General features: G+C 45.8%; 1 protein-coding gene across 1 annotated transcript in view; it reads right to left on the reverse strand.

Annotated features, from left to right (window-relative positions):
- Positions 1–17,516, reverse strand: part of ROCK1 (Rho associated coiled-coil containing protein kinase 1) — a 491,909-nt gene that overhangs the window by 116,321 nt on the left and 358,072 nt on the right. The window contains 2 exon segments of the mRNA XM_029591102.1: positions 665–815; positions 1,224–1,330. Of these exon segments, the coding sequence (XP_029446962.1) occupies positions 665–815; positions 1,224–1,330 (258 nt within the window).

Raw genomic sequence — 17,516 nt, forward strand, 5'->3', positions numbered from 1 at the left:
GCACAGCAAAACATAGCATGCACAAGAAATCCCAATATTATTTGTATTACACTGGGTCATAGCACAAACATTTAAACCCAGCATATAAAAGTTGCACAAAAGAACATTTTTGCATATTAGCCTTTCAAACATTCAAGGGAACATTGCTTATGTTACCTGACATTTCTATACTACCTTCTTTAAACACAGTCCAACCCAAAGACAGAAGAGATTTTTAAATGTCTTTGTCATACGTTTCCTCTATTTCTTCTCCTCTAGAGTATACATACGTAGTTTCATTTCATAGGGCTTTTGGTGCTGATACCGCACCATTTTGGTAGCCCTTCTCTAGAGTGCCTCCACTTTGTTAATATCCTTCCAGAGCTAAACACAATACTCCAATTGAGGCCTCTCTAACAACCTACACAATGCATGATCACTTCCTTTTCTTCTACTAGTTATGCTTCTCCATGCGCACCCTAGTATGCCTCTGGCCACCACCTGGTCACCCAAAGTTTTTATCCTGATTGGTGGACATCCGTATCTCATGCCCCATTGCGTACTAGCTAGGAAATTAGGGAAAAAAACAACTCTATCATCAAACATGTTTTACTCCAAAAAGGAACCAATGCATAATAATATCCTGTTCTGGTTATTCTACAGTGAAATATAATGAAGTACTTACCACACATTGCAACCGATTTTTCCTCTTCAAGTGACTGATGCTTGTCACTTAACCGTGCTTTAGTCATCCTGTGCTCATTTATTTCCTGCTCCAGTTGCTGCTGTAATGTTTTGAGTTTGTAGTTCAAATCTATTTCTAAATTATTCTTTTCCTGTTAATTGAAAACAAACTGTATTAAATAAGGCTGCAGGAAAATGCTGATGGTTACAGGATTCACATGTATAAAAGTGTCTCCAATATATGTGCCATATCCAGAGGCTATTACATTGCAAAAAAAAAGGGCAAGCAAATGGATAAGCCATGTCTGCAGAGGGCTAGATAACTAGACAGGCCAGCCCTAGGGAACAGCAAGCAGTTGAAAGAACAAGTAGCTAGAGGGACAGCCCCTAGGAGGGGCATGCAATAGTCATACACCTGGAATTTATACCTTGTGAATTTAAACAGTTTTGATAACTTCTAATAAATCTATACATTTTTCAGTGTGAACATCCTACAGTTATACAATTTTATTTTAAAATCTCATTGGGTCCACATGCCGTGTACACAAGTGATCCCCTACCTTTTCTGAATGATTGAGTAAGTCTTGTGCCTGTTTTCGGTCTGTTTCTACTCTTTCAAGATTGTTTTTGAGGTGCTTTACTTCTTCTTGTAAAGATGTCATTCGAGCTAGAAAATAAGAACAAGGATAATACATTATTGATTACTAAGTATGAATGAAAATAGTTTTTGTTTAGGCAACTTAAGATTTCCAAGAAAGAAATTGTAACTAAACCTGGGGGATTTAGAGGAAAATCAAGCTCCTCATCAGGAACTATGGAAAAAATATCCTCAAAATAGTTACTGTTATGCGGGGGGAGGGCAGCGTTCATGGGGAGGTAGATTCTGGATGTATAGAACAATTGTATGTACTTTTTAATTAGAATTCCTATCTAAGGAATCTGGAACTCGCATTTCCCCATGTAATACTCACATCAGTTGACACTGTTTGTTGAATATGCTTTTATTTAATAAAAATTGTCAATAATAATAATAAAAAAAATAGTTACTGTTTTTGAACCTTATTTTTGTGTTTTATATAGCTGTTTGAAATTGTCTATCAGTTATGAAGTGTTAGTTTGTGTTTGAACTATAGTTGTTAACAATGATATATTGTGCATTTGGTTTTTTTTTATTGCACCCACTTTGAAATGTATTGAGAAGGGTGAGTTATCAAGTTGAAATGAATAAACACATGACTATTTAAAATAATTTTAAATTATGATCTTATCAAGAAATGTTACAGAAATATCTATGAGAAGCTAAGTCATCTTGGCCTTTGAGTGTTTGGAAGTTTAGCAGAGTTTGTGTAGACCAATGTTTGTACCAGAGATCTCTCAAGGAATAATAGGTGATCAGTTTTCTTTTACATTTTTCATATATTTTTCCTTTTGAAGATAAAACATTATGAAAAGCACAGATATTCCAAAGTCAGCTTCCCCTTTTCTTTTGAGCAGAATACAGATGTTTCCTGCTTTGGCTGGCTTTGTATACATATTTTTAATGTATATATATTTTGGCAGACAAACTTGAAACCATGGTGGGAGAGAACAGATGCAAGAGTAGCTAGATTAGCCATAAGGTTGAGTTACAAAATGTCAAAGGTCTAGTTCAAACTTTCTGACATGACTAAACCATCATAAGACGACATCTGGACAGTCAAACCGCAAAGAGGAATGGACACTGACCCCTTTCTAAAACCGGTGACTGAATCTGTGTGGGGGTTTGGGCCATGCCCCCCCCCCCCCCGAGTAGTCACATCCAAACAGAAATCTAGCCAATCAAGGCCTGACAGCAAGAGACTAATGAGCCATAAGGTTTAGTGCCAACCGCAATGCTAAGGTGGGCTATCATGTTTTTAGGGTATAAATTATAGATACCACAACTTTGGAGATCAGGTTGCAACAGACAAAAGGAAAAGGAAATGCTGAGAACAGAAGACATCTAAGAGAGGGACTGTGATAACATTAAAACCACATCTTGTTGAGGAACTCAGTCAGCCACTGGGCATTCTTTCCAGTTCAACTTTGAGTGAGAGAAATCCAGTGCCGGTGGAAGCACTAGCCGGCTGCATAGTGTGTCACCGGTCTGGAGACAATGATGGTATGACTTCTTCTTCTCGCCCATGTGGCCCAGAAGAGGAAGTAGTAGGTCTGGGCAGGTGGGAAGAAGAGGAGGCCATACAGGAGAACGAATAGCACGACTCCTGGGCCATTACAGGAACAGGCAGCACTGGCCCCAGGTTTGTGCAGCATTCAAGCCCTACAAACCTGGGGCCAATGCACCACCCCGCATGGCGCATCACCTGGGCATTCGTAGGAAGAGGCATCATCAGCCCAGGTTTAAGCACAAGAGGAACAGCAACAGTGCCCCCTCTCCTCACCATGCAGGAAGCAGAGCAGCATTAGCTCCCCTGGCCTCAAGAAAAATGAAGAGTCTGCCAAGGGATCTGAAAGAAGAAGCTACTGCTAGGCTTGTACTTCGACTGGTGAGGGAGGAGAAAGTGAATGACAGAGAGCATTTGTGTGTGTATGTCGTATAAGAGAGCACGTTTGTACATGTGTCTGTCTGGGAGGACATTATGTGTGTGTATATCTATGTGGGTAAGAAAGCATGTATGTGTGTGTGTGAGAGAGAGAGAGAGAACATGTTCTGTGTGTTAGAGCATGTTCTGTGTCTCTGTGTATGTGAGAGAATATGTTCTGTGACTGAGCATGTATACATTCAGGGAAACACTCTTTAGCCAAGCATTTCCCTGAAGAATCTGAAGTTAACCCCCAGACCACCTTTCTCGTCATAATCTCAGTTTTAAACGCTCATTGCTCGATGTTCTTCTGTACATAGGTTTGCCTCTATTCCCCTCATCATTAATTTTTCTTGACTACCCTTTCAGTTTTGAAGTTCTAATCTTGTTAAATTCACCCTGTTCGATGTATTTTCAACCTTGAGTTATATGTAAACCGGTGCGATATGTCTTCCCATGAGCGTCGGTATAGAAAAGTTTATAAATAAATAAATATAGTTATATGAGAGAGAGATTGAAAGGAACAAACCCTCACCTCTCCCCTGATAATCCACAACATCTGGTAATCAAAAGATCCCAGGTATGGCAAACCGGGGATTTTTTTTTAATCCTTTTTAAGTATTGGATGAAGTTTGAAATATTTTATTGGTCTCTGGAAAATTTATATGATTTTTAAATTATTGGCTGTTATTCTATTTGTCAGCTGTTTTGAGGTATTCTTTTTATTAGTATGGTTTTACTTCTATTGATGATTTATAATTCTTGATCTTATTATTTAAGATTTTCTAAGGAATTGTGATAGTTCTGTTTTTCCATTGTTGCACAGCATAATAGTCTGGCTGCTTGCAGTTATCAGTTCAGTTTTTGTCTGCATGTTTGTATTAATACTTTATGGTCACTTTATTCTGAATTTTTGTGAGGGTCTATTTGTATTTTGCATGGATGCCCAAGTTAATGTATTTTGCTAGTGTGTAGGTTCTGTCAGATCTAGAGGGAATCTATGGTTAAGATCCCAATTGAATTAATGCATTCAGACTGACCAGGCCAGAATTATGCTGTTAAAAATAGCTTAAGTTCCTCATTTAGCTATATAATTAAATAATGCAGAAACTGCTTTAAGGCTGGACATTTGACAAGAGGGCTATGCAACAAAAATGTAGGCATAAAGTAAGGAGTAACTAGTTAACCAAGTTGTTTACTGCAAAGGAAACCGTTAGGATGTCGTAGGTTTTGCTGTACCTGTGATTAATGAATATTAATAAGTATTGAAATTCCGCTTTTTGTTAACCAATGAACAGAGAATAATTAATAAGAGAGTATAAGAACTGACATGTTATAGGTCCATTCTCAATCCCTCACCTTATAGGTTAAATCTCAATTCTTTACCTTATTTGTAAAACGCAGAAGTTAAAAGATGTATTTAAATCTGCATTGTAACTGCGCAGCCAGGCATTACTCTATGGATTTTTGATAGTAGCAAGCCTCTGAGCACACATTCTTAATAAAAGGGAAGTGGTTGACCGCTATCTGACTGAATTATTTTCTTAACAGTCTAAAGAGAAAAGCCAGGGTTTTCTACAGTTCTGTGTAGGAATCTGTAGCAGCTTGGCTTTTTCTGTTTTCATAATAGTAGATGGATTGGCGTTTTAGAGCCTACCTAGTGTAATAATTGCAGTTTTGCCTTTTCATAAGTAGGGTTTTTAGTGTTTGAATGCTGGCAGATATTGTAGTTTTGATATGGGAGATTTACTATATTGAAATTGTAATTCAGTTTACTTGTGGCTTTCTGAGGGCCAAGCCCATACCCAACACACATTACAAAAGACTTAATACCAATTCCAAGGTTCTACAGTACTGCATGTAAATATTATATACATGTTGTGATACTTTTACCTCAGAAGACTGTAGTTAAATGTTCTTGTAAAATCTATTATTTTACATGCATAATTTTTAATTGTGTGGAAAGCAAAGTTGCTTACCTATAACAGGTGTTTTCCTAGGACAGCAGGATGTTAGTCCTCACACATGGGTGACATCATCAGATAGAGCCTGGCACGGAAAACTGACGTCAAACTTTCTAGAAACTTTGACTGGCACACTAAGATGCCCAGAATGCCACTATCCACGTGTCCACGTGGGGTCCCTCTTCAGTCTTGTAACATAGAATTACGAAAAAACAAAATAATAAACATAGGAGAAAACCAATTCCGAGGGGTGGCAGGCAGGTTTTGTGAGGACTAACATCCTGCTGTCCTAGGAGAACACCTGTTACAGGTAAGCAATTTTGCTTTTTCCTAGGACAAGCAGGATGGTATCATACATGGGTGAATGCATAGCTACGGGCTGTCCATGAACAACAGGTAATACCAACAAGCACCTAACCATGTACCAACAGGCACAACAACACAGGTGCTGTTGGTAAAAGAGGGAGATAGTCCGAACCCGAAAAAAGAGCCCTAGCCAGGGAGAGTTGGGTTCTACAGCTGAAAAAGATTCCAAAGGACTGACTGGACGAAGCTGCTGTTGTATTGGCCATCCCTGTCCAAGTATTAATTGGAGTTGAATGTTGGCTACGGGAACCGCATGCAAGTGGGCCACGAAAGCCGTCATGGCTCTGAACGAGTATGCTTTGACATGGCCTCCAAAATGAAGGCCCACCTGCACATAGCAGAAAGAAATGCAATCTGCCAGCCAGTTTGAAAGCGTTTGCTTAGTAACCGCAACTCCCAATCTATTCTTATTGAATGAGATGAAGAGCTGTGTAGACTGCCTGTGGCCTGCTGTCCGTTTGACGCAGAAAGCTAAGGCCCTCTTGCAATCCAAGCTGTGCAAGCCTCGTTCGCCCTGGTGCAAGAGAGGCCTGGGAAAAAAAGATGGGCAGAACAATCGACTGATTAAGATGAACATCAGTCACCACCTTAGGCAAGAACTTAGGGTGAGTACGCAATACCACCCTATTGTGAAAGAATTTCGTATAGGGCAGATAGGTCGCTAATGCTTGAAGGTTGCTGATTCTGCACTCTGAAGTGACCGTAACCAAGAAAAAAACCTTTCAGGTTAGGTACTTCAGATCATAGGAGCGCAGTGGCTCGAAAGGCTCTCGCATGAGCCGAGCCAACACCACGTTGAGGTTCCAGGTCACAACAGAAGGCTGCAGGGGAAGCTTCAGCTGAAGCAAACTCCGCATAAACTGGCCCACTATGGGCTGTACCGAGATGGGTGAACCATCAACACTCTAGTGGTATACCCTGATGGCACTCAGGTGTACTTTGACTGAGCTGATCGTTAAACCAGCATCTGAAAAGTGCAGCAAGTAGTCTTGCAACTTTGGAGTGGAGCAGGAGAACGGATCCAATCTGTGGCCCTCACACCAGGCAGAAAACCTCTTCCTCTTTGGGCCAGAAGACTTCCTGGAAACTACCAGGATCCGAGATACATTATCAGAGAGATCCAGGGGCTGCAGAGCTAGCCTTTCAACATCCAGGCTGTCAGAGACAACGCCCTGAGGTTTGGATGGCGCAGCCTGCCCTGATCCTTCGTGACCAGGTCAGGGGAGGTCCCCAGAGAGAGAGGCAGATCACGCAGGAGTGGGAACCAGACTTGCCTTGGCCAACAAGGGGCAATGAGAATCATGGTCTCCCTGTCCTGCTGGAGCTTCAGGAGAGTCTTCATCACCAGGGGAAGTGGAGGATACTCATACAGAAGGCTCTTGCCCCAATGATGGGCAAAGGCATCTGAGGTTGGTTTGGCTATCCTCCTGTACAGAGAGCAGAAATGCCTCACTTTGCTGTTGCAGGGGGAGGCAATGAAGTCCAAGTCCGGGATCCCCAGAGACGAAAGATGCAATCTGCCACTGCTTGAACCAGGGACCACTCGTGGGGATAGAACACTCAACTCAGCTGATCCACCATCGCATTCTCCATCCTGGCCAGTACATGGCTAGGAACAGAATGCCCTGGGAATGTGCCCAACACCAAATCTGAATAGCCTCTTGAAACAGTAAGAACGACCCTCATGCTTCCCTGCTTGTTGATATACCACATGGCTACCTGATTGTCGGTCTGGATCAAGACAGCCTTGCTGGATAAGCGATCCCGAAACGCCCAAAGAGTGTATCGGATCGCCCAGCTGCAGGAAGTTGATTTGGCACTGCGCTTCCTGAGCAGACCACATACCTTGCAAGCAGAGGCTGTACACATGCACGCCCCAGCCCAGGGTGGATGCATCCATGGTAAGCACAACTTGGGTAGGGGGAGACTAAAAAGGAACCCCCTGCTCCAGACTGGGCAGACTCTTCCAACCAGGACAAAGAAGTCCAGAGAGGTAGCATAGTGCGGATGCGCACACTGAGGTCCTGGGAGGCTTGCCGCCACTGAGATCGCAGGGTCCACTGAGCCCTGCCCCTATGCAAGTGAGCTAAGGGAGTAACATGGACAGATGCAGCCATGTGGCCCAGAAGGTGAAACAAAAGGCGGGCTGAGACCTGCTGGCTTTGGCGGACTAGACTCGCAAGGGATGCTAGAGCCAGCGCCCAGTCGTGAGGAAGATAGGCCCGGGCCTGAGCCATGTCCAGCCAGGCACCGATAAAGCTCAACAGAGGTGATGGCGTGAGACGGGACTTCGGGTTGTTGATGACAATATAACAAACCCGAATGGTCAAGCTCAGGGAGCGAAGCACCCCATACTCGTGGTGCTCCTGACCAGCCAATTGTCCATGTAAGGGAATACATGTACTCCCAGACGTCGGAGGTGAAATCCCATGGGGCTGCAGCGAGGCCAAACAGTAACACCTTGTGCTGGAAGTGTCACTCGCCCACGAGGAATCACAGAATCTTTCTGTGATTGGGGAAGATCTAGATGTGGGCATATGCGTCTGAGATCGAGGGAGCAAAGCCAATCCTCTCTTTGCAGAAGGGGAATCAGGGTGTCCAGTGAGACCAACTTGAACTTTTCTTTTTGGAGAAATTTGTTCAAGTCTCTCAGATCCAAAATGGGGCAGAATCCCCATTTTCTTTGGGATCAGGAAATAGCAGGAGTAAAAAACCTGTCCCCTGCTGCTGCAGCGGTACGGGCTTGACTGCTCTGGCCATTCAAGAACAGAGAGCTCTGTCAAGAGAATTTCCTGATGGGAGAACCGACCCCAAGATAGGCTAGGAGGAGAGTCCACAGAGACATTCCGGAAGTTTAGCTGTAACCTCGACGAATGATGGATAGAACCCAATGGTTTGAGGTAACCCGGGGCTAGCAGTCTGCAAAGGACTGCAGCCGATCTCTGATTGGAAGGTTCGGCGTTAAGGGGATGGCAAATTGACTTATGATCCCCTGCATCCAGTAAAAACCCCATAGCGGGGCTCTGCTGGGGCGCTGGCTGAGGTCTGGGGGTCCGTTGTTACCTAGGGCGGCCCCAAGAGCTCACATGTGGAGTTCGAGCATGCGAGGTAGGAGGGTAATATTTCTTTTGGTGATAGAAGGACCTTCTGGGACCCTGACACAAAGACTTTCTGGTGGAAGACAGCAGGTCAGACATACTAGCCGAGAGATAGCAGAGTTGCTTACCTATAACAGGTGTTCTCACAGGACAGCAGGATGTTAGTCCTCACATGTGGGTGACATCATCAGGATGGAGCCCAATCATGGAACACTTTTGTCAAAGTTTCTAGAACTTTGACTGGCACCACTGAGCATGCCCAGCATGGCACAAACCCTGCAACCAGCAGGGGTCCCCCCTTCAGTCTCATTTGTAGTAAAGTACGAATGAAAAATAAAATTATAAAACGTAAGCAAACCCAACTCCGCAGGGTGGCGGGCGGGTTTTGTGAGGACTAACATCCTGCTGTCCTGTGAGAACACCTGTTACATGTAAGCAACTCTGCTTTTTCACAGTACAAGCAGGATGGTAGTCCTCACATGTGGGTGATTAGCAAGCTACAGGATGCCAGAATGTCATATAGCCAAAACACCTGACGTGCAACAGGCACAACAATTGAGGTAGTTTTGGTGAGTTGGGCAGCCTGATGATCTTCCTGGGTCGCAGGAAGGAGTTGGGTTATTATATGGGAAACAGGTTATGTAGGACCGATTGGCTGAAGATGGAATCCTGTCTGCCAGCTTTGTCAAGACAATAATGAGCTGCAAAAGCATGGAGGGAGCTCCATCTAGCAGCTCTACAGATGTCAGCAAGAGGAACGGAGTGGAGGCGTGCCACTGATGTTGCCATTGCTCTTACAGAGTGTGCTTTAACACGGTCCTGCAGAGGAAGACCTGCTTGACGATAGCAAAAAGAAATGCAATCTGCTAGCCAGATTGAAATGGTCTGTTTGCCTACTGGAGTACCCAATTTGGTTTTATCGAAAGAGACAAATAGTTGGGTGGATGACCTCTGGGCTGCAGTATGATCTAAGTAAAAGGCAAGAGCGCATTTGCAGTCCAAGGAGTGGAGAGCTCGCTCACCTGGATGTGAGCGAGGCCTGGGAAAAAAGGTTGGAAGAGTAATACACTGATTTAAATGAAACTCAGAAACTACTTTTGGTAGGAATTTAGGGTGAGTACGGAGTACTACATGGTCGTGAAGGAACCTAGTGTAAGGTGGATATGTAGCTAGTGCATGTAACTCATTGACTCTGCAAGCGGATGTTATGGCTATTAGAAAGACAACCTTCCAAGTGAGATGGCGAAGCGCGCAGGAATGTAACGGCTCGAAGGGAGGCTTCATAAGATGTGCTAGAACAACATTAAGGTCCCAGGAAGGAACTGGAGGATGTAGGGGAGGTTTAAGGTGTAGTAAATCTCTCATGAAGCGAGCTACGAGTGGTTGTGCTGATATTGTGGTGTTGTCGATACCTTTGTGATAAGCCGCAATAGCACTAATGTGTACACGAACAGAGGAAGTCTGTAGTCCAGATTCTGAAAGATGCCATAGGTAGTCCAGGAATTTTACTACGGAACAGGAAAAAGGGTCTATTTCCTTTGTATTGTACCACAAGGAAAATCTCTTCCATTTTGTACAATACGATCTTCTGGTAGAAGGCTTTCGTAAAGCTACGAGGACTTGTGAAACACTGTCTGAAAGGTTTAAAGATTGCAGAGTCAACCTTTCAACATCCAAGCTGTCAAGGACAGTGAATGGAGGTTGGGATGACGTAATAGACCGTTGTTCTGCGTTATTAGCATTGGGTCTGTGCCCAGGCGAATGGGTGGTTGGACTGATAGGTCGCGAAGGATGGGAAACCAGACCTGACGCGGCCAGTGAGGGGCTATGAGAATCAGTGTTCCCCTGTCCTGCCATAATTTCACGAGAGTCTTGCTGATAAGTGGAAGTGTAGGGTAAGCATAGAGGAGACCTATTGACCATGAGTTGGCGAAGGCATCCCATGGGGGAGCTTCGTGACTGTGGTGTAGAGAATAGAAGTTTGCTACTTTGTGGTTGTGTATTGAAGCAAAGAGGTCTATGTGTGGATGCCCCCACTGGTGAAATATGCGTTCTTCTACTGTGGGGTTCAGGGACCATTCGTGGGGATGAAAGGCCCGGCTGAGATTGTCCGCCATCATGTTGTCCGCGCCTGCCAGATAAGTCGCTCTCAGGCCCAGATATGCGCTGTCTCCTGACATAGTAGATAAGAGCCTGTGCCCCCTTGTTTGTTTAGATAATACATTGCAATTTGGTTGTCCATTTGGATGAGGACTACTTTGCTCGAGAGGCAATCCTGAAAGGCGAAGAGGTAATATTGAATTGCCCGGAGTCCCAGAAAATTGATCTGATGCTTGGACTCCGCCTTGGTCCAAAACCCTTGGGTTTGGAGGTTGTGGACATGAGCTCCCCAACCCAGGGGGAGATGCATCTGTGGTTAGTATAATTTGGGATTGTGGAGGTTGGAAAGGTAGTCCTACAAGGAGATTGGACTCCTGTATCTACCAATTCAGGGAGAGACACAGCTGATTGATGACATGGACAATGTGAGACATCTTTTGACTTGACTGGGACCATTGGGATTTTAAAGTCCATTGTGACACTCTCATGGCTAATCGAGCCATGGGAGTTACGTGAACTGTGGATGCCATGTGGCCCAGTAAGGTCAAGAGATGACGAGCCGTAATGGTCTTGCGAGACTGTAAAGATCTTGGTAGGATGGATAAGGTGCGTGCTCTGGTCCGTGGGAGGAACGCTTTTGCCTGGACAGTGTTGAGATCTGCTTCTATGAATGAGATTTTTTGAGATGGAGTCAGATTTGACTTGGGGTAGTTGATAAGGAACCACAGTGATTGGAGCAGGTTGATTCTGTAACAGAGGGACTGAACTGCTCCCATTTGAGTTAGAGCCCTGATTAGCCAATCGTCCAGGTACGGATAGACGTGGACATTGTTTTTCCTTAAATGGGCTGCTACAACTGCCAGGCATTTTGTGAAAACCTTTGGGGCTGATGCAAGCCCGAATAGTAGTACACGGTATTTATTTATTTATTTATTTATTTATTGTTTTTGTTATACCGAGTTTCATGATAGGCATCACATCAACCCGGTTTACAAATAACAAGGAGTGTAAAGCATAACGTAACGTAAAAAACAATATTTTCAATAAGAACCTTGAACTTTAAATACAGTGAATCAGAAAAAGGGAGAGGGAAAGTTACAAAAAACAAGGAAAATAAACTTGGGATGGAAGGGGAGAAATTGAACAGCACAATATTTACATTTCAGCCTATTGATACATTAGAAAATTGAAGTACATTAGAGTATTGATACATTAGAGTATTGATACATTAGAGTATTGATACATTAGAGTATTGAAAATGGAATTGACCTACTGTGAACCGGAGGTATTTGCGATGAGGAGGATAAATCGCAATGTGTGCGTAAGCCTCCTGCAGATCCAGGGAGCAAAGCCAATCTGTTCTTTGAATCAGTGGGAGCATGGTACCCAAGGTTACCATTCTGAACTTTTCTTTTTTGAGATATTTATTTAGGGCACGTAAGTCCAAAATAGGACAAATGCCTCCTGATTTTTTTGGAATCAGGAAGTAACGAGAGTAGAACCCTTGACCCCAGTGCTGTCGAGGTATTGGTTCTACAGCATTGGATTGTAGAAGGGTAAAGAGTTCCACTTCGAGGAGCGGGGAGTGGATGCTGGGGTTTGAGAGTGGTAGGGATAACCCGTTCGGCGGTATGGTGAGAAAGTTTAGATGGTATCCTTGGGTTATTACAGCTAGTACCTACTGATCTGTTGTAATGATGTGCCAGAGATGGGAAGCAAGAGATTGGCTGTTGCTCTCTAGAAGAAAGTAAAAAACCTAAAGTTGGGCCTGTCTGCAGGGCTGGTTGGGTTTTTGGTGTTCTAGTTTGACGAGTCTGGCCTTTTTGTGGAGGTTTAAATTGTCGAGGATGAGATTGAGGTGGATAATATCTTCTCGGTTTATATATAAACCATCTAGGATCTCAACTGAAAGATCTCTTTGTCGGGGATGGATAATCCGGAGGAAGAGCAGACAGCTGATGTAGGGTGTTGTGCTGGTCTTTTAACTGTGCAACTGTTTCTTGGACTTTAGTTCCAAATAAGTTGTCACCAGTACATGGTAGGTCAGCAAGGCGATCCTGGACTTCTTGTCGTAAGTCGGAGGACAAGCCATGCCCAACGCCGTGCACTGATACCTGCTGCAGAAACCCTGGAGGCAGTGTCGAAGATATCATACACTGCTCTTATCTCATGCTTGCCAGCATCTAGACCTTTTAGAAGAATGTTAAGTCCTTCCTGGTATTCATCAGGTAGAGATTCAGAATACTCCTGTACTATCTCTTCCAGAGATTTCTGGAGTATTGAGTCTTATATAACTGGTATGCTACAATGCGTGCAATGAGCATTGAGCCATGGAAGATCCTTCGTCCAAAGGCATCTAGTGACTTCTGTTCCTTACCTGGAGGTGCTGAGGATTGAGGCCTGGACTTTTTAGATTTCTTTTGGGCCAACTCATAACTACTGACTGGTGAAGTAGTTGAGATTTTTGGAAACCTGGGGCTGATTGTACCAAATAGATAGCATCAGCTTTCCTATTCACAGGAGGAACTGAGCCAGGATGCTCCCAGTTACGGTTTAGAAGGGCCAGTAGTACTTCATGAACAGGAACTGCCATGACTTCCTTGGGTGCATCCTCAAATTGTAGCACTTCAAGCATTTTATGCCTGGCATCCTCTTCTGTTTGCAAATTAAAAGGAATTGTTTCAGACATTTCCTTAATAAAATTTGCAAATGTCAAGTCCTCTGGTGGGGAAGGTCGATGTTCATCTAGGGGTGAAGGTTGATCATCTAAATCATCAGAGTCAGTAGTATCAACTCCCCATGGATTATAAGGGTGGTCACCGGTGCCTCTAGGACCTTAAGTTTGATGTAGAGGTCCAAATCCAGCCAATCTGAAGTGGCACCGATGGGATTCAAGGTGGCATCGATGGAGGCATCGAGGATGGTGAAGGCATCAATGGCATCAGTGTTTTCGAAGGACGGTGCGATGGTACAAAACCCGATGGTCCCGGTGTTGGTTCGGGCCTCGGCCGATCCGGTTCCTCGTCTGATAAGGGTATCGGCATCAGTGTCTTCGCAGGGGCCAATGGCACAGCTGGAACCGGAGGAAGAGTACCAATTAATGAATCCAGTCTATCCAGAAGAGGAGCCAGCATCATCGACGTGGGATTGGGCATCAGCATGGGGACCAGTGCCGGTGGAAACTGGAATGATCTTAAAGCCTGAAGCACCGCCTCTTGGACAATCCTGTCCAATTCCGCCTGAGAAGCCGGCATGGGGGGCACGGCTATTGGGGGTGAAGGCTCGGAAGGCGGTGGAGTTCCGGATCCCGGCACAGATATTGGTGCCCCGAGTCCAGACAGGGATGGGGCCTAGTCTCCTTGGGGCTTTTTGGTCCGTGGCTCCATCGCCGATGTTGATGTTTTTCTGATTCCTACATCGGAGGAGACACTTCGTCGATGACGGTGTAGATGTTTCTCCCGATGATCGGTCCGCTGTTTGTCTGGCATCGAAGATGAAGATGTCGATGCTTTGGACCGAGAAGAGGAAGGTGAAGGGACATCACCGATGGATTTTTAGCGTTTAGGCTTCGGTGGTGACGGAGTCTTCGAGGATAGAGGGTTTTGACTCGATTTCGGTTTAGTAGAAGTCGATGGAGAGACCTTAAAAAGGAGTTCCATCTTCTCCAAACGCACTGCAGCCTTTTGGAGTCATTTGTGAACAGCTTGTACACTATTGCACCAAGACACAGAACACACACATCATGTGGGTCTGTGATGGACATAGTTCTTGGGCACTCGGGACACTTGCAGAACCCGGTGGTTATGATTTTTGAAAAGAAAAAACGGTCGCGCGGTCGATGACCGTCGAATACCGTGAGAGGAAATCTCTGGGAACTGACCGAAAAAACAATGGAAAGAAATTGACCGGCGTCGACGGTGGTCGATGGGGGACCCCGGGATTGGGAAAAATATATGAAATTTAAAGTTTAAGGTCCTTGAGGAAAATTTGTGAGGTAAACTCAGAGAGCTCCATAATCTGCAAGGCTACTGCTGTGTGGAAAAAAAAAGAGACTGAAGGGAGACCCCTGCTAGTTGCAGGGGTGTTGCCATGCTGGTCATGCTCAATGGTGCCAAAGTTCTAGAAACTTTGACAAAAGTGTTCCGTGATTGGGCTCCATCCTGATGATGTCACCCACATGGGAGGACTACCATCCTGCTTGTCCTGTGAGAAGTTGAAGTGTCTGATGGTTATCTTTCAACTGACCCACAGCATCCCTCACTTTATCCCCAAACAGGTTCTCGTCCTTACAGGGGAAATGTGTAAGCTTTTCCTGAACCTTCGGTCAGAGATCAGAAGCCATGTCATCCTTCAGGCGCCAATGCCCGCTGCTGCCACCCTAGCAGTCATCTCAAACATGTTGTAGGTGGACCACACCTGGAGTTTACCACACTCCAAGCCCTGCTGAGTAACCGCCAAAAAGGTGTCCTACTGCTGCAGGGGGAGGCGCTCGGAAAACTCCTGGACTGCTTCTAAAGGTTCTGATTATACTGGGTCATGTACAGCTGGTAAGAAGCGATAAGGGTGATCAACACTGCACCCTGGAACACTTTCCTACCCAAGGTATCCAACACCCTGTGCTCACAACCTGGAGGCACAGAAGTGTGGGTGTGGGAATGCTTGGATGTCTTGAGGGCTGACTCTACCATGACTCACTAATGTGGAAGCTGGCGCCTCTCATCAAAACCCAAGGCCTGCTGTACCAAATAGAGCACATTGTTTTCCGATTTCATGGAGAAAGAGATATGGGGTGCTCCCAGATCTGAAGGAGTAACTCCTTAAATATATCATGGACGGGAACAGCCACCACCTCCTTTGGCGTCAAACAGGAGGACCTCCACCATCTTATGATGGGCATCCTCCTCCATTAGGAGCTGGAAGGGAATGGCTTCTGCCATGGCCAGGACAAAGCCCGTAAAGGTCAGGTCTTCCAGCAGGGACCAGCGGCTCTCCTCTGAAGGGGCGGGTCTAAGGGGAGATCCTCTGAGCTATCACAGGAAGACTCAGAGGAATCATCGCCTCACAGGTCATCTTCCTCATTAAAATCCCCTGGGGACCCCCATGACGGGCCCTTGCCCAGACCCCTCGGCCTGGGTACCCAGGGCATTGAAGGCACCGTGGACACTGATGGCACTGGGGGAACCAAGGCCCCTGAGGGACTGGGAACTGTACCAGGAAACACTGGATGCGGCACCAAGGACCCCAATGGTGCCACAGGCCATGATAACTCATCCTCCTTTGTGGAACCCATGATGGGAATCGCTCTGGATGGAGCAGGCACCGGTGGCTGCTGGGGTATCAAAGGACCCCTGGGCATTGGCAGCTACTGCACTGGCAAGACACCAAGGAGGACATCGAGGCGCTCCAGCAGTGGCGCCAACATCACAGGTGCCTGCTCTGGTATCAATGGAAGCACCGGTAGAGCCAGTGATTCAATGCCCTGCAGGGCTCGGATCTCTGCCAGCTGCACTCTGCGGTCCAGCTCCTCCTGAAAATCCGCCAAAGACAGAACGGATGGAGGAGGAAGAAGAGAAGGAGTCACCGGACCTCCCTCGGAGCTGGGAGGGAGATCGGTGCACAGCACCGTTATCGGTGGGGGAAGACCTAGGAGTCCCAGGTTCAATGGAGGTCGCTTCGGGGGCATCATGGCAGCCGCTGGTGCCAACCTGAACCCAGCGCTGTGTGACGACAGCAACCGGTGGTGATGCTTCTAGGATTTCCCTCGGGGCTCAGCCTGGCCTTTACCCAGAGCCAAGGAAGATGGCGATGATCCTGACGTCCTAGAGCGGGACGTCACTGTCAATGGCCTATCACTGGCACCTCTCTCCCAGGAGGGCCCCGGTGGGGGAGTGGACAGTGAACGTTCTGTGTCCATGGGTTTCCCACGGCTCTTCAACGCCAACGCCCGAGTCGATGGATTGGATTTCTGGATCCGAAAGGTTTCTCCATCTTGTCCAGACGGGCCCGATGGCCTTTGGGGGTCATTTGATAGCAAAGACGACACCCTTGGACACCATGCGATGCCCCCAGGCAGAGGATACAGACCTCATGTGGATCCTTGATAGATATGGTTCGCAGGCACTGGAGGCATCGGTGAAAACCGGACGACACCATAAAAAAAAGCTGGCAAGTGGTCAATGACCGGCCATCTCTGATGAGCGACATTGCCGGGAATCAACCGTGAGGAAGGAAAAAAAAAACTTACCGTGCCACCCTACCAAGGTACTGACCGGGAGGAAGAGGGACACTGCCACAGGAATTCTGTAATCTAGTGGGAAATAATGAAAAACCACGAAAAAAAAACCAATGAAAAGAGCAGAGCTCCACAAGTGCAAGACGAAAGCTTCATTGAAAAAACGAGACTGAAGAAGGACCCAGTGTCATGCTCAGTGTGCCAGTCAGTTTCTAGAAACTTTGACATAGGTTTTCTGTGCTGGACTCCATCCGATGATGTCACCCATGTGTGAGGACTACCATCCTGCTTGGCCTAGGAGAAAGGGATATGACTTTGAGGGGGGAGGGGCGCGGAAGGCTGTAAGTTTCGCCTAGGGTGCCTAATACCTTTTGCACTGGCCCTGAGAAAACCTAGTAGAAACTCATATTTTTCTGTTTTAAAATACAGAGATGGCCTCACTACAGTTATAGCAAGGAGGGCTGAAAGCTTTGCTAATAAATCTTGCGTGAATCCTTTTGTCTCCTTATTAATTTGTACCTATTGAAGGAAT

Source organism: Rhinatrema bivittatum, chromosome 2 (assembly GCF_901001135.1).
Source record: "Rhinatrema bivittatum chromosome 2, aRhiBiv1.1, whole genome shotgun sequence".
Lineage (NCBI taxonomy): Eukaryota > Metazoa > Chordata > Amphibia > Gymnophiona > Rhinatrematidae > Rhinatrema > Rhinatrema bivittatum.